General features: G+C 46.2%; 1 protein-coding gene across 2 annotated transcripts in view; it reads right to left on the bottom strand.

The window, feature by feature from the left end:
* The window catches only part of MACF1 (microtubule actin crosslinking factor 1), a 252726-nt gene that overhangs the window by 12482 nt on the left and 213170 nt on the right, over window positions 1–27074 (bottom strand). The window contains exons 62-89 of one of the 2 annotated variants that reach the window (XM_065421610.1): window positions 26778–26885; window positions 26160–26378; window positions 24877–25080; window positions 24022–24030; window positions 22608–22839; window positions 21442–21668; window positions 20273–20395; window positions 20066–20167; window positions 19449–19550; window positions 19155–19328; window positions 18884–19039; window positions 18530–18727; window positions 17712–17840; window positions 16069–16242; window positions 15049–15204; window positions 14684–14890; window positions 14420–14539; window positions 13954–14123; window positions 13436–13595; window positions 11870–12064; window positions 10692–10820; window positions 9634–9777; window positions 9020–9208; window positions 8494–8611; window positions 7658–7821; window positions 5614–5776; window positions 4849–5003; window positions 4473–4547 (exon numbers count right to left, since the gene is read on the bottom strand). In XM_065421610.1, the coding sequence (XP_065277682.1) occupies window positions 4473–4547; window positions 4849–5003; window positions 5614–5776; window positions 7658–7821; window positions 8494–8611; window positions 9020–9208; window positions 9634–9777; window positions 10692–10820; window positions 11870–12064; window positions 13436–13595; window positions 13954–14123; window positions 14420–14539; window positions 14684–14890; window positions 15049–15204; window positions 16069–16242; window positions 17712–17840; window positions 18530–18727; window positions 18884–19039; window positions 19155–19328; window positions 19449–19550; window positions 20066–20167; window positions 20273–20395; window positions 21442–21668; window positions 22608–22839; window positions 24022–24030; window positions 24877–25080; window positions 26160–26378; window positions 26778–26885 (4302 nt within the window). Of the gene's footprint in view, window positions 1–3118; window positions 3137–4472; window positions 4548–4848; window positions 5004–5613; window positions 5777–7657; window positions 7822–8493; window positions 8612–9019; window positions 9209–9633; window positions 9778–10691; window positions 10821–11869; window positions 12065–13435; window positions 13596–13953; window positions 14124–14419; window positions 14540–14683; window positions 14891–15048; window positions 15205–16068; window positions 16243–17711; window positions 17841–18529; window positions 18728–18883; window positions 19040–19154; window positions 19329–19448; window positions 19551–20065; window positions 20168–20272; window positions 20396–21441; window positions 21669–22607; window positions 22840–24021; window positions 24031–24876; window positions 25081–26159; window positions 26379–26777; window positions 26886–27074 lie in introns of both variants that reach the window. The other variant, XM_065421609.1, reaches the window with a different exon arrangement.

The raw sequence follows: 27074 nt of genomic DNA, 5'->3' as shown, positions 1-27074 counted from the left end.
GTTTTCATCTAAAGAAACTCGCAGGACAATGCTATTAACAGGATTCTCTAGGGCTAATGCCAAAAAAAAAAAAAAAAAAAAAAAAAAAAGAAAAGCTGAGAAATTCAAAGGATGGCCAGGTAGCAAATTAGAGTTTATAATTTGATCTTTTGAGGGTTTTACCCAAAGAAACAGAATTTTATTGCTCTGCCTTTCTTTCATGAATAATAATACCACTTAGCTCTTATGTAGTGCTTTCATTAGTAGATCGCAAAGCACTTTACAAAGGGGGGGGGGCACAGCACCATTGTCCCCAGTTTACAGATGAGGAAACTGAGGCACAGGGATGGGAAGTGACTTGCCTCATGTCACATAGCAGGCCAGTGGCAGAGCCAAGAGCAGAACCCAGCCACTGTAGTCCCGCTCCCAGTGCTCTATCCATTAGACCACACTGCCCACTGACACTCCTGATGCAGTCTGCTTTGAAAAGAGACACCTGGCACGTCACTGAAGGCTGGCATAGCAAATGCTAGCAGTGCAGCATCAGCACTGAGAATGAAACCTCTTTACCAAGTCTGAGGTGCGAGCATTTCACTGAGTCACAACCAGCAAGAGAGCTCCCACAGGAGAGTCACCCAATTACAGTGAATCTAGAATGTAGAAATCTAAGGTTCAAGTCCCAGAATGTTTATTAGTGATTATAATGTTCATTAGGAATTTAAAATCTCTCCAATTTCAAACAATCATCAAGTGTGCCCCTGAATCAACAAAATCACACATCTCTTTCCGGTCCCCCCGTGCTATCATACATAACCGTTGATTAAAAGTCTCCATCCACCACCATGCACGTGCTTCTCTTCAGAGCCACCTTCTCCTAATATTTACATGGACACTCGGACATCTAGCAGAACCCCACCTGGACTACTGTGAACAGGACTTGTCCATGTACCACATAGAGGGAAAGAGCAGCAAAGATCCCACCCTGTCTTAGGAGCTTAAGCAATGAGGGACAACTAAGTTGATTGCCTTTGAAAAGGGGGATACTTCAACATGATCTAATAGAGGATTTCAGAATTATGAAGGCATTGATAAGTGAGACCCTCTTTTTTTAACATGGAGAAGGACTTAAAAAAACAGGAGACATAATGGAAACCTTAGGAAATGAGGAGTAACTAGGGGAAACTTGGGCAGAATTGTGCTAACGATGCTAAAAACAAGGGATAACTTACTGGGGAGGTAACTGAGGTAAGAAAAATGACAGATGAGTTCAAGACACATCTAGATTGATTTCTGCAGAAAGAGAGTGCTAGGGGGCATTGGGACAAAGCAGGATTAAGGGTTCCTTTTCCTGCTCCAAACATCTCATATGCCCCCTTCTCTCCTGAGACTACCTCTCTCCCCTGTTATGCACAGCCCTTTCTCAAAGAGTTCCATGCATGAGCCTCTTTTCAGATGTCCCCTTTGCTATCAGGCGTGGGACCGAGCTGTGGGCATCTCTAGGGCCCTCTTTCAATCTGTAGCTGCAGGCAGCGCCTGTTCACGAAGGAATCCTGCTTCCATGCTCTCCCCAGCAAGTGGGGACTGGCGTTTAGTTAGCTTTAGAGCGGTAGGATGCTCAGCTCTGCTCCCTGGAGAACCAATGAGCCACAGAATGGAAGGTCTTTAGCGCTAAGCAGTCGGGGGCTGGAGTGCTGGAAAGGTAGGCTGGCTTTGGAGACGATGACTTTTGGTCTCAAAGGCTAAATTCTCAGCTGCACCTCGTATGTGCTGGACACACCTGGGGCAACACCCCTTTCCTGGTGCAGCTGCTAGGCCAACTAGCTATGGCCAGAAAAAGCTATTTATGCCTGCTGAGGCTCACTGGGGGGTAAGGGCTCTCTGGCCATGCCCCTTTGCTACACTGGTTCTATACTAACTGAGTAATTCCCCCATGCTAGGGGAATCCTCAGCTAGCTGGATACACTAATTTTGTAGCCCCTTCACTCCAACAAAGCAGAGTGGAGAATCTGGCCCTCCATGGTAAAAATACAAGTTATACAATTTGCTCCAGTCTTGTAACATTAATTACAAATTTATTGTAACAATTAGATAGAGTTTTATAGTTCCCTTCAAAGATTGGCCTATAGTCACCTATCTAGAATAAACGGGGAGTTGGTTTCTATCCTTTCCTTCACTCAAGAAATTCACGTTCCCTTCTTTCATAGCACCACATTTAGAGTCCATCTCTTCAGGTTAAAAATCCTCAGTAGTTACAATAAATGGATTTCCTTCATTGTTCAAATGGAGGCTGTATTCTTGTGATGAAAGACATCACTCCAGTCCCATTATCAATGGAGTTCCTGTGTTATAGTCAGCCTTCAGTTACCAGAATATTAATCAGAGACCAGAATAGAAGAGTAGGTACATGCAATTTTTCATGAACTTTCTTCCAGTTATGAGTTACTCAAAGTCGGTGAAGCAGGGGATGAGGGTTTAGTTATTGTTACCTAAGAGATCGATCATGTGAATACAGCATTTTCATTCCATAGTGACCGCGTTATAATCAAACCTGTCCAGATCCTGGTATACAGTCTGTGTTCAGAAAATTTTAGCCTGTATATATTTTTTGAAGAGTGTTACAATATAATACTTAGTCCTGCCTTGAGTGCAGGGGACTGGACTAGATGACCTCTCGAGGTCCCTTCCAGTCCTATGATTCTATAATTCCTCCAGCAGTAGAGTCAGAATCATGAGACAATGTTCTTCTCAGACAATTCCACCATGAGCATGGGTTCCCCTGGTACCTTACATGGAACTTACGTGTTCCCTTTCACATGAATGATGCCATAACCTCTAATACCACTGGGGCATCAGAGGAAGACGCAATTTGGAGGCTAAATCTCTCCATCTTTGTAGATTTCTGATTTGCCAATTAAACTTTTTACTTCTTTCTTCCAAGGAGTTTTGCCATTTGGTATCGCATTTCCAGGTAAACGTCACTCTGTATACCAGACTCTGCCAAGTAACACAACGAGCTCTAACACAGCATTCTTTAGATCACATCTTCCCACAGCAACAAGAGAAAGATTGGTATTATAAACACACACCAAGCCATGTTTGTTAAAAAGAATGAGAGACAGCATTGCAAGGCACACTGTACCTGATTGCCGAGGAAGAACTACGGAGAGAAAGAATTTGGGTGGGGAGAAGATCAGAAGGAGAGCAGAGGAAGAGGGGGAGAAAAACAAGAAAACATTTTATAGGATTTAACAATGCAACAATCATGAAAATCTTAGTTAACCACAGGTAGTTAAAAATCAGAGTACTTGATGTTATTGGACATGCAAACTGTTCTTCTCTGTCCCTACAGCAGAAGTTGTAATTCATCGCTTCAAAATTCACAAATAAGGGCTCGTTTACACAACCGGGTGACAAAGCCACCCCCTGAGCGACGTAAGTTACATCGACCTGAGAGCTGTCCACACTGGCGCTATGTCTGTGGGAGACACAGCGTTGTCTCTCTTGGCGGTGGAGTAATTATGCCGATGGGAGAGCGCTCTCTGATGGAGCGCGGTAGTGCAGACTTACCCTAAGTCTGATATTTGAATGGGCTCAAGTATTGCTATTTTAACTCCTCCGTGCCCAAAGTGCAAGTCTGCAGGAAACCTGGATGGTTTGCTGTCAGTCCAACCCCGTGAATAATTTGAAATGAAAACATGAAGTACCTTAAAACAGATCCATTACACAAATATTTTACATACCTTTTTAGAAATGAGCTACATCAATTGAAGAAAATCATAGGTGTAAGGTACACACATAAAACGGTCTATAGTATCTATACATACAACATCTTCGACAGCGAGCGGGCTAAGCTCTCTCAGAACACTGCCACATCTATGTTTGTCTTGTCCTTGGGCTATTAGGCATATCCAAGATTTAATGCACCAAGAGAGCATGCTGACCCTTAGCCTGCCCTCTTCTCAAAAAGTCACAGGAGGAGAATATCATAGACCATCTATAATCATCTGTCCATATATATTTCCTCCATTATGTGCTCATGTGATAGATAAACCACTTGCAAGCTCTCCACCAATAGGATCATACAGTTATGATTACTATCAAGGAATCAGTGTGCTCCATTAATGGTATATTGCTGCAGTTTCCCTAGAAACTCTCGTCTCCAGAGACCCTCAGATCAACTTGGGAAGAAGGAACTAATCTCTAAGCTCTTCATGTTATTCCCTCACCACAGAGCCCAAGATAAGTCTATGTCTCAGATTCCTGAGTGCACGTTATTGGTCTAATCTCTGGACTTAATTAACATCTCAGAAGGTAAGAGGCTAGCATAGGTAAAAATTCGGATTCAATCTTTTCAAGAGTAAGATCTCAGTACGACAGAATCAGATTGCTTCAGTAGAAGTTAAAACGGACACTTCTCCCTGGTAGGATCACACATGAGCTAGGAATTAAGAGAATTTGTGCTATTATGGCAAATGTGGATGTCTTCCTCTTACCCGATACTTATTCTCTCCAATCTGCTCCACTTGAAATCTCTTTGCACACTTACACTGGGCCACCTGCCTTGTGACCTGTTGCAAACAAGAGGGGCAGAGGTCAGGGATCAGTAGTTTGCATCTCTTGCACTGGATACATGGGACACAGTATATTGTGCATAAAAGACAGATTATAACAACCTTCACTTTAAAATGTTTTGAATATCCAAATATTTGAACATTGATCTCAGGTCAATACCGCTGTGATTCTCTGGGTGCTCATCATCAAAGCATAGTTTTTCCTCTTTGGATAGGTATTTGAGAAGCTGACCCTTTGAAAAACTGAAGCCCTCCATAATACCCACTAAAATACCACTCTCCTTAGAATCTCCTTTACCTCATCCTCAATTTTGTCGGCATCTGTGGTTGGCCGGTAAGCATCTTTGTTAGGATGGAGAGCAGCCACAAACTCATAGTAATCAATATAGCCATCCCCATCCCGGTCAAAGATGTCAGCCACGGCAGTCATCTCTAACTTAGTGGTGGGGAATTCTGGAATGAAAAAGAAAAACAAACAACAGAGATGTATTATAGTCTGAGAATCGATAACTCCCTGTAGTCTCTCACCATCTGTACAAAGAGCACATACTCTATATCGCCCCCTACTCACGCTTCCATATCTGGAGTCTCCATCACAATAGTCACAGGAAAAGAAACAGGCTACATGATTACTTGAGTTTCAAATTCTCTACCCCGATACAACGCTGTCCTTGTGAGCCAAAAAATCTTACTGCGTTATAGGTGAAACCGCGTTATATCGAACTTGCTTTGATCCGCCAGGATGCGCAGCCCTGCCCCCCCGGAGCGCTGCTTTACCGTGTTATATCCGAATTCGTGTTATATCGGGTCGCGTTATATCGGGGTAGAGGTGTATAATATAGATTCCAGGCCTCAAGCAACGACAGCCTCTTGGCATACTGCAACAATAGTGAATGTGTGGGGTGGGATTGCCATGCTATCATTTCACAGCTGTCCTCTCCTGACAGAGGTACAAGAAATGCGCCTTTCATTTGCCTCGTAAAGGGTGGGAGCAAACAATGTTTCTCGGAGATGGGTTTATCAGGTTTTGCGGAAGGAGGGGATGAAACAGATCAAGACTTACTAGATGCTAAGATTCCATCAATAAACTCCTGCCGGGTGATTTTTCCATCCTGATCTTTGTCGATACGCCGGAAGAAGTCCATCACCCGTGATTTCTTGTGATTCATCCAGCGCATGTATTTCTTTCTCCAGATGTCAAAGTCAAAGTTCGCAAACTCCTTCAACTGGAAGAAGACCAATTAGAGTCAATGGGAGTTGAAAGTACAGACAGAAAACTTCCCCTGCTCTACAGAAGATCTTGCTGAACTAAGATTTCAGCGACTAATTCAAATTGCGCATAGCCTTTGGGGGCTGACTGTCACTTTCTCCATATTCCACACCTCTTCAAAGCAATACTTGGGAAAAGAGGCATAACTAGGCCACTCCTCTTAAAACCACAGCCATGGACACAGAGTTTCCATAACAGAACAGGGGACACAATGCATCTGACAGCCACCATGTAGAATGTGTGTCACACACTCATAAACACAGAAAAAAGTGTAGTATCCTCCAAACTTTTAAACATACACGTATGCCAATATAACACAGATGTACACACATACACACAGACACATACAAACATATCATCTTTTCAGGCATCTAAGAACAGGGTTCTCTCCCCAGACTTGTCCTAAGGATGCCCCAGTTCCTTTATTTTTGAAACTCCAATTCATAGATTCATAGATTCTAGGACTGGAAGGGACCTCGAGAGGTCATCGAGTCCAGTCCCCTGCCCGCATGGCAGGACCAAATACTGTCTAGACCATCCCTGACAGACATTTATCTAACCTACTCTTAAATATCTCCAGAGATGGAGATTCCACAACCTCCCTAGGCAATGTATTCCAGTGTTTAACCACCCTGACAGTTAGGAACTTTTTCCTAATGTCCAACCTAGACCTCCCTTGCTGCAGTTTAAGCCCATTGCTTCTTGTTCTATCCTCAGAGGCTAAGGTGAACAAGTTTTCTCCCTCCTCCTTATGACACCCTTTTAGATACCTGAAAACTGCTATCATGTCCCCTCTCAGTCTTCTCTTTTCCAAACTAAACAAACCCAATTCTTTCAGCCTTACTTCATAGGTCATGTTCTCAAGACCTTTAATCATTCTTGTTGCTCTTCTCTGGACCCCTTCCAATTTCTCCACATCTTTCCCACTCTGCACATCTGCATTGTTCTAGCTCACTTTTTGCCTAAGCAGCTGAGAACAGAGCTCCTGCTTGGTTTTTTTTCCAGGAAGGACAGCTGTTTCTCCTCTGAGGTGGATAGCAAAGTTGCTCCATGGATAAACTAACAAGTAATGCTTATCCAGCAAAGTCAGCCTGCCTCCCCCGCCCCTGCATCAGCTTGGCTCTTGATACATGACACCTCTGCAGACCTGGGCAGCAAGACCCAAAAATGCTTCCAAATTCAGTTCTCTGGAACTGCAGTGCCGAGATTACACCAAGACTAGCTTAAATCACGGCTCATGAGAAGACTGTTCAGTTACTGAAGCTGAGGTTTTTAGCACATTTAGGACTGATTTTCAGGAGCCCTTCAGCTAAGAAGAGCTCAGAGTGACTCAAAGCAACAACATCTTAGTGCTTTTAAAAAAGCCCCAGAGTTGAAAGTAACAAAGAAAAACGTTCATACGGATCAACCGAACTGACCTACAGAAAAAGCAACAAAAAACAAAAACACTCACTTCTGGGCATAGCTGCTTTGTAAAGCATAAACAAAAACAAAAATCACATTAGAGGTTTTGGAAAAAAATATACATAGTAGCACTATATTTTTAAGACTAATATTATTACTTCCAACCCGGTCTGACTTTCATTAGCAATAGAAGTACTGACTTTAGTAGCACAAAGCAGTCCGGTTAACCTGCGGTTACTAATATGGTTTTCAGCTGCACTATTTTAGCAGAGACGTTTCTTGTTGGCGTTTTTAGGCCTAGGCCAGTCATAACCCATGACATGCCCAATGCAGTTCAAGAGGCAGCTCTCTGCTCTTCTCTCTTGGGAGTACAGTAAACAACACTTTCCCCCCACAAACTACCCCTTGTTTAACAGCATAATGGGGTCATTACCTCCTCCAGTCTATCCAGAGCGTCATTGAGCTTCCGCTGGCGCTCCAGCGCCAGCAGCCAGACCTGTTGCCAGCGTGCGGAGAGCTGGTTAATCCGGGGGTTCTTCGTTTCCGATTGGGAGAGAACTGGCATGGGAGGAGGGGCAGTGTGACTCAAGGATTTCCCTAGAGAAAGAAAAATATGCCACATGGGATATTGCAGGATGTGGGGTTTGGATGATCCAAGAAAAAAAAGACAACAGCTTTGTTTGTTTTTCAAATAGAAAATCTCTCACAGGCTTTCCCATAAGCTGGCAGCTTTTAAAAAAGAAAATACGAGATTAAGAAATGTTCAGCACAACAGTACTGGCGGTACTGCAGTTTTACCGACACCATTAATTGGCAGTCCCCACCCCCAGCAACTCCGGTGTTCCTTTTCCCTTTGGTTTCCTCTTCCTGAACTAGAGCGAACAGGGCTTTTCTGCTGCAAGAATCATACATGAGGAAATGGTCATGCTAGAGCAACTAGAATCAGAACCGGAGCAGTTAAATACAGTACAAACTTTTCAGCACTCTGAAATAAGCCAAATCGCTGTAAACTCAAATCAGAGCCATCAGAGTCTTTGGATGGCAGAAAGGCAAAGAATAATCAAGCTCCTGGCATGTGTCAGCCACTATTGCAAATGCCACCTCATTTCCCCCTCCTCATACCCTGGCAATTCCCAGCCAATTCCAAGTGGTTGGCAAAGCAGGGTGTATTTCTAATTGAGAATTAGCGCCAGTTTCCTGTGTGTTTTCCCCTCTATCTCAGCATGCATTCCTGCGGAGGATGCACGGAGCAATAATTTGCAAACATACTGTTGCTGCGGGATTTCTCAATGAAGGGTCCATGAGCTGGTTCTGTGGCTTTCCTCTTGTACGTCTTAGTGACCCGGTCCACGTCCGGCTGTTTTCGTGTCATCTCCTCCATAAAGGCCTGTTAAAGGCAAAAGGGGGAAAAGAACTGTAACATTTATCATCTTCTCAACTTCAAGTTGCTGTCGCTCTAGATTCCTGCTGAGAAACTCCAAGCCCGTAGCAGACGCACAAGTACATACTGAACACTAGCTATGTGGCTTTGTGGTAAAGTTATTCCACACCTGTGGCTTTGATTTCCAGGCCTGATATTTTGCTCCCTGGGCTGAGTGGAACACAGTTCCTAGACTTGTTTAAAAGTGACAGGTCTGGATGACAACATGTGGCTGTAATAAAAGTAAACTCAACTTCTTCCCCAGAAAGGTGGTTGTGACAAAATGTTCAGCCTCCCTGCTGCCTGTCAGACTCGCAAGCCCTGCCCCAGGAGCAGGGTAGACAGGAAGTCGGCAGATCTCAGCAATGGAGTTACCTGGTGTTCGGAGATGAGGGCTTTGACCTGATCGATATTTTGTGGCATTGGTTCTTGATCCCGCTGGATCAGTGTGGTCTCAGCCCACTGAATCCACGCTAAGAGTTCCTCCAAGAGCTCCGCATTAGCCACCAATTCTGAAAGCGCAGTCTCGAGCCTTTGCTGGTGCTGCTGTGCCCAGGTCAAAACCTGATGGAAACATCCACAAGAATAGCCGTCAGCATGGGAAACAAAGGCACTTACTCTGTGAAGCTCTCCCTCCGGAGAAGGAAAACAATACTCATAAGGAAAACAAGGCAGCCACCACTCCTACTGGTTCACTGGCTGATGCACATTGACTTGTGAGAACTGATCCAAGAGGACAGGACTAGGACATCTATAATTCAGGAGAGTAACCCATTTACATGTCCTGCTGCTTCATAGGTTCCAAGGCAGGAAGGTTCCACTGTGATCATCTTGTCTGACCGCCTGTATAACACAGGCCGGAGAACTTCCCCACAGAGAAACGTCCAAAAGAAGACACTGATCATTGATTCTATTACTGGCCCTATTTCTCAGCAGTGACGAGAAAGACCTTCCCTCTGCTCAAGTAGACAGGATCCTCTGTGACTCACCTCCTCAAACCTGGCTCGGATGATGGTGATCCAGTGTTTAATTGTGGTGATGCAGTCCGGGTGGCACGCAGCCAGGATAACTTCTCCCATCCCCACCGCCGCGTTCACATCCACTCTCTTTTCTTCCACTTTCTTCATGAACTCCTAGACAGCAAGATTCCACAGAAACAACAACGGCTGTCACGCCAACAGAGACAATCTGGTCCCTTTCACCCAACCCTTAAAATCCCCCCATTTAAACTCCAAAATAAAGTGACTTCAGAGTTTTGGGTTAAAGTTATTTTCATTCTAGGTTTATAGAGCACAGGTAATTTTCCCTACCCACCAGTGCCTGGTATTACAACTCCAGCCCAACTCAGGCCATGTAGCTATGTAACAAGATCCAAATCTCTTGTTTGGAAAATATCTTGCCCACACGTCTCACTCCTGCTGCCTAACAGTGAGACGTTAGTTACCGCCCTTTGTTCCTGGCACACATCTTTTCATTAAGGGCAGCTCTGGATATGTCAGCACAGCAGTGTAAGCCCAGGGTTTGAACTCAGGCTCAAACCTAATCCCCATTCCGGCGACACACACATTGCGCGAACCCAGAGCTTGGACCCAGGACCCAACGGGGGAGGAGAGTCCAAGCCTGAGTCAAGCTGGGACCCAGGTTCAAGCCCTATTGCCCCGCAACACAGACACAGCCCCTCTGGACTCATTCTCTGGGAGTCTGCTAAAAGTTATCCCCCAATCCCACGGACTGACTTTCTTTGTCCTCTGGACAGTCAAGCTTTCCCACACTGCACCACAAAGAAAGGCTAGAGGTAGCCACACTTTGGGAGGGCACTAGGAAGTCTGGGATATGGGGGGTCGGACTTGGGCCTGCATAACGTTGGAGCCCCAGAAAGGGTTCAACAATTCCTAACCTGGGGTTACAAATGAGTGTTGAAGCTCAAACCCTAGGTTAACAAACCCAGGGTCTGCCGACTCGAAGCTCTGCTAACCCTGGCCTTACCCGGCAGTGTCGACACACATGCTAAGTCCACGTTTTCTCACATTCCTGAGCGACTGGTTACCTTGTGTATGTCAATGAGTGACTGCAACGCTTCAGCATCATCAGGCAGAGCTCCCCTAAAGCGCAGGGTCTGTTCTGCCTCGGAAAGCCACTCCAACAGCATGTGGACTGCCGTCCGGAATTCCTCTGCCTGAAACAGCACCAAGAGACGGATGCAATGAGTGACTCCTAGAATCTCTACACGGCCTGAGTCTCTACCCACCATTCAAGAAGCAAGGCACAGCAGTGTCTCTAATAGGAACAGAGGAAATAAAAGACCAGACTGTCTTTGCTCTGTGTTTGTACAGCGCCTAGCACGGTGAGATCCTGCTGCATGCCTGGGGCGTGTAGGCGCTGCAGTGACACAAATAAACAAAACAACTAGAGTTGGTCAAGTAGTCTGTTCCCTTCCCCTTGCGTTAGCTGCACTGAAAAAGTGAACTAACTCCCTTCTTAAAGCTATTTGTGTACTCTGCTCATTTTGTTACCTTTGGTCATTTATTCCATATATTAACTACTATGGATCAAAATACAACCTCAGCATCTTTTTATCCTTCCTAGCCTTAAGTTTACTCCACCCTCTCGTATTGTTCATATAGCTCTGAATAGTTTCTTATCACCATTCCCTTCTGATTTGCCCACATTGCGTATCAATGCGGCCCTCCCTTCATCTCTGCTTTTCCAATCAAGGCTTTTATTCTTCTACGCTCTCTTTTTTTTTTGAATAACTGAGACCCTCAGAGCTGCTCTCTCATTCTGACTGTTATCTGCTGGACCACTCCAGTTGCACAATAGCTATAAACACTGGAGGTTGAGAATTCTAATGATCTGTATTCTCACAGTGAGGTGATCCCATGACAGTGACTCTAGACGTTAATTTATCCTCACAACAGTCCCTGTGTGGTAGGGATGTATTATCCCAATTTTACAAAAGCGGAACTGAGACAGAGATTAAGTGATTTGCCACAGGTCACACAGGGTGTCTGTGGCAGAACTGGGAATTGTACCTAGCTCTCAGAGGGCAGAGATAGTGTCCCATCACATTTCCCCCCCGGAAGATGGCAAATGCTTGTACAGAGCTCCAGAACACACATTTCTGGTTCTTTTCTTGACAAGACTCCCCCTTTAATTTGTACAGGTTCAGAGCCATATATAAAACCCTGAAAGCGAAAGTGAACTTGGAAGCCTCTTTCTCCTCACCTGCTTCAAGGCCTGCTCCAGCCGGGTCTGTTTGGACACCGAGAGCTTACACACGGTGTCCCATCGATTGCTCAGCTCTTGAAGCTGCCCTTTAACCCACGTAGTGTCGTCCCGGCTGTTCTCGATGAGCTCTCGGCCCGAGCGCTTGAGCACCTGCACGGTGCCCGTGCGCTTCCCCAGTTCCTTCTGGAAAACCTGCCAAGAGAGAAGAGAAAGGTCCATCATGGGTCTGCCTCTTGTTCTCTACAGAAAAGGGGCAGCACAGGCTTGAAGTGTTTAAAGTCTGACAATACAGGGTATATAAAGTTGAACGGGTGGTTTGCTTTCTTCCACCAAACCCCACTTGAAATGCTTCAATTTGGGCATTTTTCCTCTAGTATCATTTATTTTCCTTGAAACAGAATTGGTTATACATAGATTCATAGGCGCTGACTTCTGCTCCGGCTGGTGGGTGCTCAACCGCCCTCTGCCCCCGGCCCCACCTCCACGCCTGCCCTGCCCCCATTCCAACCCCTTCTCCAAAGTCCCTGCCCCAACTCTGCCCCCTCCCTGCCCCTATTCTGACTCCTTCACCAAATCCCTGCCCCCGCCTCGTCCATGACTGCGCCGTGTTCCCGCTCCTCCCCCCCTCAGCACGCCGCCAAAGAGCTGTTTGGTGGCGGCAAGGCGGACGCACTGGGAGGTAGGTGGAGGAGCTGGGACGTGCGCGCTCAGGGGAGGCGGCGGAGGAGGAGGTGGGGCGTGGGGGGAGCTTGGCTGCCAGTGTGTGCAGAGCACCCACTAATTTTTCCCCGTGGGTGCTCACGCCCGGAGCACCCATGGAGTCGGTGCCTATGAATAGATTATATAGGCACCATAGATTATTGTAACCCACTGGTGAGTGTAAGTTACAGATCTGCTCACACTCAGGTTACACACGCACCAGTGGGTTACACCATAACACACTCACACCGTCAGCAGTACACCACCCAAAGCTGGAGACAGCTGAGCTTGTTTTATTGAGACTGTCCGCCTGGATACCAAAGTTATCCTCTACTCTTTCTGAGAGCAGTACGGGAATCTTTAACTTGTATCTGGGCAACCATCAGAGCGTCGCAGAAGGAATCATGGTTTAATCTCTCACTTGAAGGATGGCATGCTTAATAGGACATCACCATTCACTCCAATGCAGTAGCTGTTTGGAACAGGAGCCCAAGTTCTAACCTGGGATTTGAACCTCTGACCTAACCCAGAAGTGAAAGCACTCACATCTGAGACCTCCTGATGAATACTGCCAAAGGGGAGTTTACAGAAGCATAGAAACTTTACCCTTCTCTCCTCGAAAATCCAAGGTAGAACAGAGCAGAACTGAAGGTTTATGTTACAATTCCAAAACAGCGATATCATTTTTCAAATCCGTCTCCCAGACATTTACTCAATGGAAATCAAAGCTGCACAGCAGAGTATGCAGCGTTACAGCACACACCTTGCCGAGAGGCTATAAGCCTGGTACTTCTGTTATGCAGTGGATGGGGAACTAAAGTTACTTTCACTTCCCAAAGGGCAGCTGGTAAACCCCACTCTTACCTTATGAGCATCCATCAAGTTCATGACCAGATCCAGATCACCATGGACTGGTTGGTCTTCAGCCAACTGGGGCTCCACCTTGTACAGCCAGTCCACCAAGGCCTGCAGCGCATCCATGAATTGACCAGAAAACAGCAGGGCTTCTTCCAGCTTGTGCTGCCTGCAAAGAGAGCATCAAAGGACATGTGTACGAACTTTCCATCCAGAATATCAACGCTGCTTGCAGTTGAATTGGAAAGTGTTTCTTTTTCCGCCCATCTTTCTGATGTTATCATCATCATGGCAAATCCCCGAAAGACAAAGCCTCCTTGTAGATTAAGCATCACCTGGATCGATCTCCTTACGGAGGTCTGGCTGGACATTCAGTTTACATTTCTGATGCCATGCCTGGCATCATCTCTGCTCTGTGGCCTACATCCATATTCTCAACAGCACATTTACAGTGTGTGATATAAATCAAACTTCACAGGATCATCCCATCTCTGGTCCTTCACCGTTGCAACAAATGTTCCTCTCACCTTTCCACAGATTTTCCGCAGACTGTGTCCCACTTGTCCCGCACTTCTCCAAGGAGGTTGTCCAGTTTCTGAGTGTCATCTGGCAACACAGCTTTTTCTTTGAGGGCTCTGCCCGTCCGGATCGTGGTGTCGTAAACAGGCTGTTTTCCACCGAGGGTCTTTTGGAACTCCTGAGTTTTACAACCAGAGAAGGGCACAAAGGAAATGTCTTTAGAATGCATAAAAACTTGTGAGTGAATAGCTTAGTGGGATAAATGCCTCTCGTGTACAACTTTGTAACTATGCTACTGTAACGTTCAACTAAAGCGTGGAGTATGCCGTTCCTCTTACTGGATCATCTCTCCCCTCAGATTGTAGAAAAGTGACTGTGTTGCACTGCTTTGACTGAGAGGTGGTTTCTCTTCCCGTCCAACTAACCCACACTTGAGGGCATTCATCACAGCTGGCATGAAAACAAACCCTCTACCTTGTGCTTGGAGAGCTGCAGTTTGATTTTGTCTGGATCATTGGAAATCTCCAGCTCAGAGTCCAGGTGATTCTCTGCATCTTCCAGCCAATCAACCAGCTTTTTCCAAGCTTCGTGGAACTGAAATTGCACAAAAGGGGAGAGGAGTTAGAACTTGATGTTTGTGTCTTCCAGGCCTTCTGAAGGCTTGAGACACTTAGGTTCTGAAAGCTAGAGGATAAGCAATATCGCCGGGTCCTCTACAACCATTTTCACCTCCCTCACCTGTTTAGCCCGTTTTCTTGCATCGTCAAGAGCTCGGCCTCTATCCACGGAACGCTGGACGACTTTCTCCCAGCGGGACTGGACACTGACCAGCAGGTTCTTTATCAAAACCACATCTTGCTTTTGACTGAGGAACTTCAGCTGGTTCCCTGTTTGATCCAGCTCAATGATCTGGTCCCGGTGAGCATTGACTTCATTGGCAAAAACCTGGAGTAACGAAGATTTATTCTCATTTAAAGAAAAAACATGGAAATGTCTCCGAGTTTCTCCCATACACAGAAAGCACTGAGCATGGCTTGCAACGAACTTTTGCTTTGTAAAACAGAATCAGAGTGTGACACAGAACTCCAGCTCCCCAAAGTTACCTTGTGTTCATCTATCTGAGACAGCACGGTATTTAGGATAAGGCTGGGTGGAGGGGCAATGTTTAAACTCTGCTCTGCTAGGGTCAGCCAGTTAATGAAGTCCTGTAGGGAATTCTGGAACTCTGTTGCCTGGTTGAGAGCGTCTTCCAGCTTCGACTGCATTTTAATAAGAGGGGGGGGGGAAAACACAAAGAGAGCACCAAGTTCACAATGTGAGGCTTTGCAGACAAAGACATGTATTGTACTCTAAGATGAAATGAGCTCTCTAATGGGAACTCATCAGTTCAAGCAAAGAACATGACTTGTTTACCAAGTAGAGGAGATTTCAGTGAAAGTGGCTGTGTCAGAATCAGTTTCTTCTGAAACACACGGACAGGAATTGTACATGAAAGAGGAGACAGCTCGATAACCAACACACAAGTGGCTGTGTCGCCATCAGAGCTTCCTAGGAAACAAGCCTCCATGAGAGAAGCTGTTCCGCGGAAAGGAGACTGGCCTGGGTAGAGGCCAGTTTCTCTCATTTTATGTGAGAACTTATCGCTGACCAAAGTACCAGCACCATGGAATTAGGTCAGCAGAGAATTTGGCCTGTTGTCTCTTAAGAAGAAGCAGTGTATCTTTGCTTTTCAGAACTGGATAATGCTCTTCATATCTTCTTTTATTTCTTGTATAACAGCCTCTCTCTTATGTTCACTCACATTTCATTGTACTTTCATTTTCTCTCTAAGATTTACCCTGCTCTGGTAACTAGCCATACAGTTAACACTTCGATGTCAGACATCACTGATGATACCTATGTCAGAAGGCATGCTAAGCATATGTAATCAGGAGAGAAATTATCTAAAAGAACTGATCTAAAAGCTCTGACCTTGGGTGTCTGAAGCACATTGCTGATTCGGCTTATTGCAATAAACCTGCGTTCTGGAGACAGCATTACTGCAGCAGGGAACTAATGGCATTTTACTTTCAAGCCATATCTTTCATAGTAAACATGGATCATATTTTGGCTCAAAACATTACCTTCCTCTCCTCCATCTTGGTGCTGACCAAGTTCCATTTCTGTTCCAACAGCGTGACGCTCTGCTCCGTCTTTGAGCCAGAGCCAGAGTCATCGCGGCTTAGCAGGATCAATCGCCCCTTGGCCAACAGCTGACTGTAGACCTCTTCGTTGGCTTTGAGTTGGGCATACAGCTCCTACACCAAACCACCATTGAAATATTAGAGACAGAGAGACTGTATCAGGGATTTGAAGTTCTCTAGACTCCAAGTTTGTGGAGACACTGGGGTTAGGACACACAGCAAATTGACAGTGAGATATTTATCATCATGCTATCAGTAGAGGTAAGCAGTTCATTCATTAAGATAGTGGGAAACCTGATGGTCCTCTGTAACCCTGGAGAGAGAAGTGGCAAAAGAAACACTCATCCCATTCCCCATTAGACTACACCAGGGGTTCTCAAACTGGGGGTCGGGACCCCTCAGGGGGTCATGAGCTTATTACATGGGGGGGGGGTCGTGAGCTGTCAACTTCCACCCCAAACCCCGCTTTGCCTCCAGCATTTATAATAGTGTTAAATATGTTAAAAAGTGTTTTTAATTTATGAGGGGGTATCATAACTATAAAGGGAAGGGTAACAGCTCTCCTGTGTACAGTACTATAAAATCCCTCCTGGCCAGAGACTCCAAAATCCTTTTACCTGTAAAGGGTTAAGAAGCTCGGGTAACCTGGCTGACACCTGACCCCAAGGACCAATAAGGGGACAAGATACTTTCAAATCTTGGCGGGGGGGGGGGGGGGGGGGGGAAAGGCTTTGGTGTGCTCTTTGTTTAAGGTTGTTGTTTGCTCTTGGGACTGAGAGGGACCAGACATCAATCCAGGTTCTCCCCATCTTTCTAAACAAGTCTCTCATATTTCAAACTTGTAAGTAAAAAGCCAGGCAAGGCGTCTTAGTTTTACTTTGTTTTCTCAACTTGTAAATGTACCTTTTACTAGAGTGTTTATCTTTGTTTGCTGTACTTTGAACCTAAGACAGAGGGGGGTCCTCTGAGCTCTTTAAGTTTGATTACCCTGTAAAGTTATTTTCCATACTGATTTTACAGAGATGATTTTTACCTTTTTCTTTAATTAAAAGCCTTCTTTTTAAGAACCTGATTGATTTCTCCTTGTTTTAAGGTCCAAGGGGGTTTGGATCTGTATTCACCAGGAGTTGGTGAAAGGAAGGAGGGGGGGAAGGGTCAAATTCTCCTTGTTTTAAGATCCAAGGGGGTTTGGATCTGTATTCACCAGGAGTTGGTGAAAGGAAGGAGGGGGGAAGGGTCAATTTCTCCTTGTTTAAGATCCAAGGAGTTTGGATCTGTATTCACCAGGGAATTGGTGAGAAGTTTCTAAAAGCTTCCCAGGGAAGGGAATGGTGGCAGCGGACCAGAACTAAGCTGGTAGTTAAGCTTAGAAGTCCTCATGCAGGCCCCCACACTTGTACCCTAAAGTTCAAAGTGGGGATACAGCCTTGACAGGGGGGTCGCACACAGAGGCTTGCTATGTGAAAGGGGGCACCAGTACAGAAGTTTGAGAACCACTGGACTACACCATGCGGCACAGACATGTTTCTATGCTGACATTTCAGAGAGAAGTTAGTTGAATTAGAGGCATTTGAAATCTTTACCATATGGGCATTGAGTTGTTCACGGGCAGTTTCTGGCAAACCTCCTGTGGGCTTTGATGCAGACAGTTGGCTCTCCATTCTTGTTAGCCAGAGGAGGAAGTCTTCAATCTCGCCATGGAAACCCTGGGCCTGTTAAGGAACACAAAATCAGCCAGGGATCAGATGACACCAGCAACCATTGCCTGGCTTTCAGGTTTAACACTGGTGGATGAGGAGGCAGAGAAGAGTTTTACAAAGGCACTAAAAATATTGTCATATTTTTTTCAACAATACAACCATTTCAGCAAGTTCACACACAGAGCTGAGTTCTCAGAGAGAAAAGGCTCGTCTGAAAGAGCAGGACTTCCCCTCGGAACGAACGCATCTTTGGTTTGGAAAGAAGTAACATGCTATTTACAGACCGTTTGCGCCTCCCATCTATGGCCTGGTCTTCGGGGCTGAAAAAGGTGTCCTTTTCACCGGGGTGGGGGTGGGGTAACTAATACATGTGAGTTATCCCAAGGTCAAAAGACAGCAAAGACGAGGTACTTTATAGTTCCATCATGAGGTAACGAGGCGAGGTTAATCCCAGGTGGGGGCATAGTGGTGTCCTCACCTAGTTTACCTCAAGGTAAAACTAAAGAGCCCTGTCATCTTGGGACAGCTCACATGAGTTACTTACCCTGAGGTAGCACCACCTATTCTAGCAGTGAAGACAAGACTATACATCACCTCCTCTACCCTTCACCCTGGAAAGAGACACCAAGCCAACTCGGACACCCTCTGCGGATCTCTTCTGCAAGCATGAACATTTCCGTCTCCAGAACAAGCTCACCGACCTGCTGAAGCGTTGACTGCAGCTGCTGCTCCCTCTCCTCCGTTTTTTGCAGGACAGACTCCCAGCAGGAATTCAATTTCTCCAGCCGGTTCCGCAGGCTGCTTGCGTCGTCTCCCGCACTGGATTCCAGGAGCTCATTGCCGGCTTTATTTACTGTCTCCACAGTTGCTTGGTGAGCCAACACATCATTCTTCAGCACCTGCACAGGGTGGATTGGGTAACGTCAAGACACACTCCTCTAAAATGTTCTGCTAACTCCAGCACTATCCCAAGGAAACAAATCAATGCAAATAACTTCCCGGGAGCCATCGTCCCCTTTAAGACCAGATAAAAAGGCAGAACACAGAGTACGTACATGGTGTTTGGCAAGTTCTACTTCAATGACCCTTGGGTCACCATTGATTGGTCTTTGCGCATCTAACAACTCTTCCGTATGGGTCAGCCAGGCCATCAGTTCTGCTAACGCATGCTGGAACTGACCAAGCGCCAGTAGAGCAGTTTCTAACTTGTGCTGTTCAAAGGTAACAAAGAAAATGTTAATCAGGAGGGAGCAGGAAGAGGAGGATGACGCTGACGACTTAGGTTTATTTTCAGCCCTGGGTTTTGGCAGCCCACCCTCTCCATACCTGTCTGTGAGCAATCTTCTCGCCCAAGTTCTCCCAGAGATGTTTCAGCTCTGTCAGCGGTTCCCTGATGATGTCTCTGTCTGTCTCATCCGTCGCTTTTTTTAGCATCAGTTCGCCTTGGTGATTAAGCTTCTCCATTTCAATCTGCTGCTGGTAAACCTCCATTTTAAACTCCTGCCAAAGCGTGGAAGGGGAAACAAAACAAAACAAAAAAAATGAAACAAACAAACTGCAGAACTCTGCCTCCAACACAGACCAAGCCCTGGAGAACCGTGTCTAATGTAGCACGCTTACCTTCATCTCGTTCAGCTGCTCCTTAACAGTGTTGAGGTCAGTGCCGACAGGTGGCATGTTGCACAGCTTAATCACAGTGTTATCCAGCCAATCAAACATTGCCTAAGAGGAACACACACACACAATTAGGAAAATCAAACCTCCACCATCATTGGACGAGGCACGCCACACCCGCTCCACAGGCCATCAGCAGAGCTTGGGGGCAGCCTGTGCGATCCTTGGACTAATCAATAGAGCTTCTCTTTCAAGGCAAACCGATGGGTAGTTTTCAGGTTCCACAAGCACACTGCTTAGTGACCTCCTTCCTTCCACTGACCGCAGCATACGCAGCAGACTAGGATCAGGCACATTTCCCCCATCCCTTGCCGCCCCCACCCCAAAATGTATAACTATTTGAGAGGGTGAAGGCAGGCCGGGTCAACTTCAAATTGTCACCAGAGAAGCAGAAGAAATGCTGACTGAATGCTCTGCTTTCAGCGGGTCATTGTACACGGGGCCTAACTTAGATTGTCACTGCCCCAAAGAGCTGACAATCTTTTTGTTCTGTGCTCACGCAGCGCCTAGCACAACGGGCTGCTGGTCCACACAGTACAAAGAACCACCAACAGCTACCTCACCTGCAGCGTATCCTGATACTGCACCGCAGACTGCATAGCCTCCTCCAGTTTCTCTAGCCTCTCCTTCCAGGTTCTGTTTAGGTTTTCCCATGCATTGTTCATCTGCAAAACACAGGATTGCCCCCAAATTCAGTAGACTATTCCATCTGAGCCAACGCGGCCTTTCACATGGCTTTTACCTGACTTCTGAGCTGCTGGTTTTCCTACCTCATCAATGCTTTTCTTCACTTCTGGTTTCTCAGTTTCACCACAGGCCATAATCAATTCAGCTCCAAGCACACGAATAAACTCCAGTTCATCATGCACACCATCAGTTTCCTCTTTGATCGTCTATATTCAGAGAGTGCAATGAATTAAAAAATAGGTTTGTTTAGTAAATGCTATTCCAAAACTCCATTTGACGGTGCAGGCAGTGGGAGCTAGAGTACAGAGATTACACCGGCTAATGTTTTGCATTTTGGTTGAAGACTGAGACTAATTAGTCCTCAACCCAACAGGTGTGCATCCCATTAAGAAGCAGGTATGTGTTTTCATTATCTACCACAGTAACTGAGTCCAATCCACACTTCTTACATTGTCTGATGCATGGGATGCCGTCACCATTTGCAAGCAGATTGGAAAAACAAGGTAAAAACCGCCTCTGCATTTGTCTGAACTGGAAAGATGGTGACCCTATCTGCAAGTTATATAGTTTTCGGAGTGTTTTACGAAACCAGGAATTAAACAGGCTGTCAGAGAGCCAGCATTTCTAAACCAAAGTCAGACTAGTTATAAAATGGGAGTGGCACGTACAAGTACGCCGGGGTGAGATGTATACATATTTAAAAAACAAACAAAAAACCCTGAGTCAAACTATGCAAACATCCAAAATGGACTCTACCACGTGATTCCAAATAGAGATGAGTGTTGCTGTCCATCCACTATTATCATTTTATTCTACAGTAGCTTTCAGTCTAACTGGAATGTAATCTGCATCTCACAATCTAGACAGATCCAGCCCACATTGGGAGCAGAACCATGGGAACAATTATGCGCTAAACAGGGTGGCGGACAGCTCTGAACACTTGCTTGGCAAACGTTTTCCCCAACGTAGTTGCAGCTCAGATGATCTTTGCACTGTTTCAGTCTCTGGTACAGGCCGTTATTTTTTCCACTTGAAACGAAACAATATCTCAAAATACTCTCCCCCATCCCCACCAAATCATGGCTCTCCCATGGTTTCTAAATAAAACGACAGCATGATTTGTAACCATGTCGGGTGCTCACAAAACTGGGGTACAACAACATTTGGCCATATCTTCATTTGAGACCCAAACATGGTTACAAGCTGTAGCACCGCCGGGGCCTATGTGGAATGACTTGTCCACAGTCCTCACCTCTGCTGCCTCCACCTGCTGCTTGATGATTGATGGGTCAATGCCTGGGCTCTCCAGGTCGTGAACAATATCCTGCGTCTCTTTGACAGTAGTCAGGAGGGTTGCCATTTCATACCAGAATTTCTCTGCGAGCTCCAGGACATCGAGGAACTTACTTTCACGTCCCTCTGCCTGAGCCTTGATGTCTTCCCAGAAAAACACCATCTGATTCAGCTTATCCTGGATTTCTGGAGGGGGGGGAAAAAACAACGAGTCAGGACTCTTTATTCTTACCCTGTTCTGACCAGCAATCTCCAGTTACTAATTAAAGCATCTGCATACAAATGTTATGATGAGAAAGGTCTAAGGGTTTGTCTACACAGCAAAAAAACCCTCCACAACCTGCAGCATTGAGTCTCAGAGCCCAGACCTGCAGACTCAGGCTTTGGACGATGGGGATTCCCACAGCCGTGGAGATGTTCAGGCTCAGGCTGGCGCTCTGGCTCTGAAGCCTGAGAAGGGGGGTGGGTTTCAGAGCCCGAGCACCAGCCTAACCCCCAACGTTTGCCTGGCTATATTTAGCGCCATAGCGGGAGCCTGAACCGGTCAACCTGGTCGCCGAGACTCGCTGCTGTGGGGGCTTTTTTTGCCGTGTAGTCTTACCCTGAGGTAAGAATTAAAATGGCCAAGAGTGCCAGAAATACGAACTTAGAAAGAAGCTGGATGAAGATGTGACAAACACCAAGATACAGATATAAAGCCTTTATTTATCCACAGAACAGTTACAAGCCTGCCCACGTGCTCGCCCCATACCTGACCACCTCTCTATGCTCATTCAGTCCTTGGGCTCGCGCCCAAGACTGCCAACAAAGGTGCCAATCGTATTGGTGGTTTTGCGATGTGGACATTTCCGCCCCCCTTCAAGGCCTGAATTGAAACCAATTCACTGGGAATAGACCCCCCTGAGAGCTGTCACGGGGTAACAGTCTGCAGTTCCCTCTGAACTGGGCTGGATCTGGACCCATCACTGAGCAGTCAAATGCTCCTTATTGCTTTATCAATACCAGTCTCCCGATAAACAAGATACATTGTGGTTATGAGAGAAACTTGCCATCCTAGATACGCTAAATATAACAAACTGCCTCTCTGAGCAGACGTGAGACGTCTCCGGCACCTCCGTGCGATACCTTTGGCTGCCAGGTCCTTGTCTGCCCCCTGCGATCGCCCGATCAGCTCTTCCCCACGGCGTTTCAGCGCCTCGAAGGTTGGCTGCAGTTTTTCCAGCTCCATGGTGGAATTTTTGTTTTCACTGATGCACTCCCTGATTTTATCAACTTCAGCTGGGATCACGGGCGGCATGCGCAGGCGGGAGGAAAGGTTCTCCAGCGTCTCCAGCATAGGCTCGATCTTATCGTGGAACTGAACAAAGGCAAGTCCATCAGGCAGGTTAGAGGACTGTACGGCACTGAATTACTCCAATGTATGCACCATAATGTTAAGAGCAGGCAAAGTGCTCTCTTTTGTTAAAGAGAATTAATGTTTCCTAGAATGCCCATTACACCTGCAGCCTCCAATTTGATGACTGTCACTGGTTTCGTCGCTAACAACTGCATTCTGCGGTGGTCGCAGGAGTTTGCGGTTAGCTAAGCCTACAGAGAGGGCACAGGAAACCGCAAACCAAATGCAGCAGCAGCTTGTTATTGTACCCAAACCCACAAAATTCAAGTTGAACTGACATCCCCTTCCCTCCAAAGGGCAGTGCCACAGAACGGGCATAGGAAGACTCAGTCACACTAGTCCTGATCCATGTGCCAACACATTAGCTGTAACCTGCGTGTGTTTGGCTCCACAGGGGCCTCAGCTCAGGGGAGCCTGGCACAGAAACCATCTCAACTCCCAACTCGACTGCAACCACCTGGTGGAAAGCATGTGTGTATGGGAAAGAAGAGAGAATGGGACGCTGTGCTGCTTGGGATTCAGGTTTCTGCTGTTGCTTTGGCTGATCTTACTGATAAAGGAAGGAGATTTGGCATTGTTAAAGTTAGCATTAAAGATAATCTAGTGTTTACAAGACAGAACGAAGGGCAATAAGGGAAAGTTATTAGAACTAGATGTCTGCCCACGGAACTGGACTTGCTACTCTCACACAATAAGAGTGCCTCTTGTTCCCACTGAGTTTCACATTATAACGGCAGAGAAAAAGGAAATAGATTCTAGGTGCAAACTCTATCGTCACTAGACTGTCTTAAAACTAACAAACGTGGGTGAACCAACCAGTCATGCCCGCTAAGGCAGAATATGCTTCAGCGTAGATCCCTTTGATAGTAAAATGATTTCTTCCCTACAGAACACTTGAATTCTAAGCAGAAGCTCACTATAAAGTGGAACTTCAATTTGCACATTGCAACAAAACGAAAGAGTTAAGGACTTTAATTCTCCAACCGAAACGGAATTTCACTGTGTCTGAGTTTGTTCCTAGCAGGTTCTATTGAACTGCATACAGAGATATAATACAGTAGAAATCTGGGTATCAAATGAATTAAGACTCATCTAGCCCGAAGAATGAGAATGTAAACGAACAGCTAACGTGGTGAGGCTTACCTCTGCGATCTGCAATGGCGGGGCGCGGTCAACACAACAATGAAATGGGACCATGTGGGGAAGACAGGAACAGGCAGCAACACACAAAGATAACACATTCCACAATGTGAGTGAGAGATGAGACGGAAGGTGTGTGTGGGGGGGAAAAACTTGGAGTTAATACAAGTGCAAACCAAGAGAAGTGACTAAACAACGCAGGAATAAATAACCCAGACGTGACGACAAAACTGTGCTACAGTAAATATTAGCTGAAGTGAAACATAGCTACAAAAGCTAATCCCAGTTACATGCAACAGAAGTTCTTCACATCCTTTCTCCACTTTAATTTGTACAATCTCTGCCCTTCCTTTCACATAGTTCTTCCCTTTTAGGGCTCCTCCACAGAGCCTATATACAAGGGAAGATGATTAACTCTCCCATGTAGTTGTTCATTATACATACAGTAGTTTCCTGCTTATCAGGAACAAGAGCCAGTTCTCTAAGCGCTACTCACAGTCTCGCCAGACCCGTCCATCATGGGCAGATGCCAAAAAGCCCTTTTAATGAGGAACATTATTAAGGCTGTAAACATTTATTACCCTGTTTACATCAGGATTCAATCTCTTTCTGTACCGCTTTTGCAAATCTATCAGCACCAGCCTTCCCAGACGCCCCTGAACAGGCAAGCACTATGCAGATCAACCCACTACGCACCAGCCTGCCAGCAAATGGCTTCCTAGAACAGATCTGAACAGTAATGGGGTTTTAGTTATAAGAAATGGTACAGAAGTAAACTTCAGAGCCCACCGTCCCCAGGGAGCTGTGATAAACACGAACACAAAACTGCGGCTTCTTTGTGCGCAAGGAGAAATGTACCTGAGTGGATTGTGAAACAGCCTCATCTAGTGCTAGCGCTCGCTGGCGCACCTCCTCTTTAATTCTGGCATACATGGCCTCGGCGGTCAAATATTTCTCCTGTACCATCGCCCCTTCCTCAGGGTTGAGCTCCTTCAGCTGCGGTCCGATTTTCAGCAGCTTGTCAATATGAGGCTTATGTTCCGCTATAGACTCTCTTAGTTGCTACAGGATGGAAAAAATAGATGTGCATTCAAATTCACAGCGTATTTACGTCATGCCATCGATTTCCTGGGCATCTCTTGGACCACGGGAAGGCTTTCCCACTGACCTCAGCAGTATTTCCCCACCTTCAAACCAACCCGTCCCCCACAAGGGAGCTGATATTCCCACCCCCCAAGGTGATAACTCTGATAAAAGAGCTGCTCTTTCTTTGCACATCTGTTCTTTTAAGCAGAACACACACACACACCCTATGGCATCATTACACCCAGAGGACAAATATAAAGAAGATCAATCTCCCATGGGTTTACATTCAAAATTTCTATTTAAAATACAAACTCTTAGGGGTGTGACAAATACCTGATCTGGATTAGATTTCTACAGATGTCACTGTGATAGACAGGTGGAAACTCCAAAAATTGGAGAGCTTAGATAGCTGCCTGCCACCTACTGGTCTCCAAACTACACTCATCGATAAGGCTAAGGTTTTGTTACGGAGATCATGGAAGTCATGGAATCTGTGACTTCCAGAGACCTCCGTGACATTTTCGCTTCAGCCCCGATGCAGTGGAGTTGGAGCTGTCAACTGGAGGGGCCTCCCTGCAACTCCCAGCTACTGCAGGCAGAGAGAACCCCTGCAGCTCCCAGCTGCCGCCGGCAGGGGTGCCCCTGCCAGCTGCTGTCGCAGGTGGATCCCGCAGCTCCCAGCCAGCACAGATGATCCTGCAGCTCCCAGCCACCACGGGCAGATCCCACAGCTCCAAGCTGCTGCCGACGGCAGGGGGGACCCCGTGCTCTCAGCCACCGTGGGTGGGGGGAACCCTGGAGCTCGCACCAGCGATGGGTGCTGGACCCTCTTCTTTCCCCATTTCATCATAGTTATTTTTAATAAGTCAGGGACAGGCCACTGGCTTCCGTGAATTTTTGGTTATTGCCCGTGACCTGTCCGGGACTTAAAATACCCGTCACAAAATCTTAGCCTTATTCATCGGCCCTTTTAGTGTGAAGCCTCCATTTTATACAGAGGGCGGAATCAATTCTACCTGGTGCAAATGATGCAAATAAAAACCTCTCTTCCTTACCCTCATATCCTCTTGCTGCTGTTTGAGCTGCTCATGATCAATAGCTGGAGGGGGTAACTGTGCTATAAGTGCCTGTGTTTCTTCAATCCACGGGTTGAGCTCTTCATACGTCTCCCAGAACTGGTTCACTAAGACCTGTGCACGCTCTAAGCACGCGTAGCGCTCTGAGTTGAGTTGGCTAACAGCATCATACTGCTTCACAAGCGATTCCGTTTTCTCCTAGAGGGAACAGGAGGAGGGTGTGGAGTTGGTGACGAATGCAAGGGCAGAGAAAACGAGCCAGCCGCATGCTGTGAACGGAAACAGCGGAGTCCCACGACTGCACGCTGTAACGCCAACCAAAATGGTATCTGAGATCCCTACAACTTTCCCCTTATAAACACTGCAACAAAACTAAAAAGTTAATAAATGGGAAGCGACTCCCATGGGTATTATTGATTGGCATGATTAGAGATGGAATAATTTTAAATCAAGGAGAAAGATACAAGGAAATAGATGGATGTAGGAAATGTGCATGCTGCTTTTCTCCCTCCTGTACTGAATCCATTACTTGCCAGGATTACTGCTGTGTAAGACTCTCTCTCATGAGGTCTACATGTACCAAAGACATGGATATACCTGTAGCAAAGCTTTCTGTTCTTCTCCACATGTGCCAAAGATCTCATTACGCTGGCTGAACAGCTCATCCATAGAGTCTTTGTGTCGAATGATGTCTATGGAGAAAGCCTGTAGGAAGGAAACGTTCAGAATGAGAAAAATCAGAATTATCTTCAAGCCACAAAACTTCTTGTCTTCCCACAGTGCTTGTACTGGGGGGAATGGATTTCAGAAACTCTCCCAAAGTGGTGAGATGACTGGTGAAAATGACCACCAGGTGGTCCAGTAAATCAGAGACTGTAAACACTCAATCAAATA

Source organism: Emys orbicularis, chromosome 23 (assembly GCF_028017835.1).
Source record: "Emys orbicularis isolate rEmyOrb1 chromosome 23, rEmyOrb1.hap1, whole genome shotgun sequence".
NCBI lineage: Eukaryota > Metazoa > Chordata > Testudines > Emydidae > Emys > Emys orbicularis.
The sequence above is the reverse complement of the archived record's forward strand: the minus strand, read 5'-3'. Positions and strand labels throughout refer to the sequence as shown.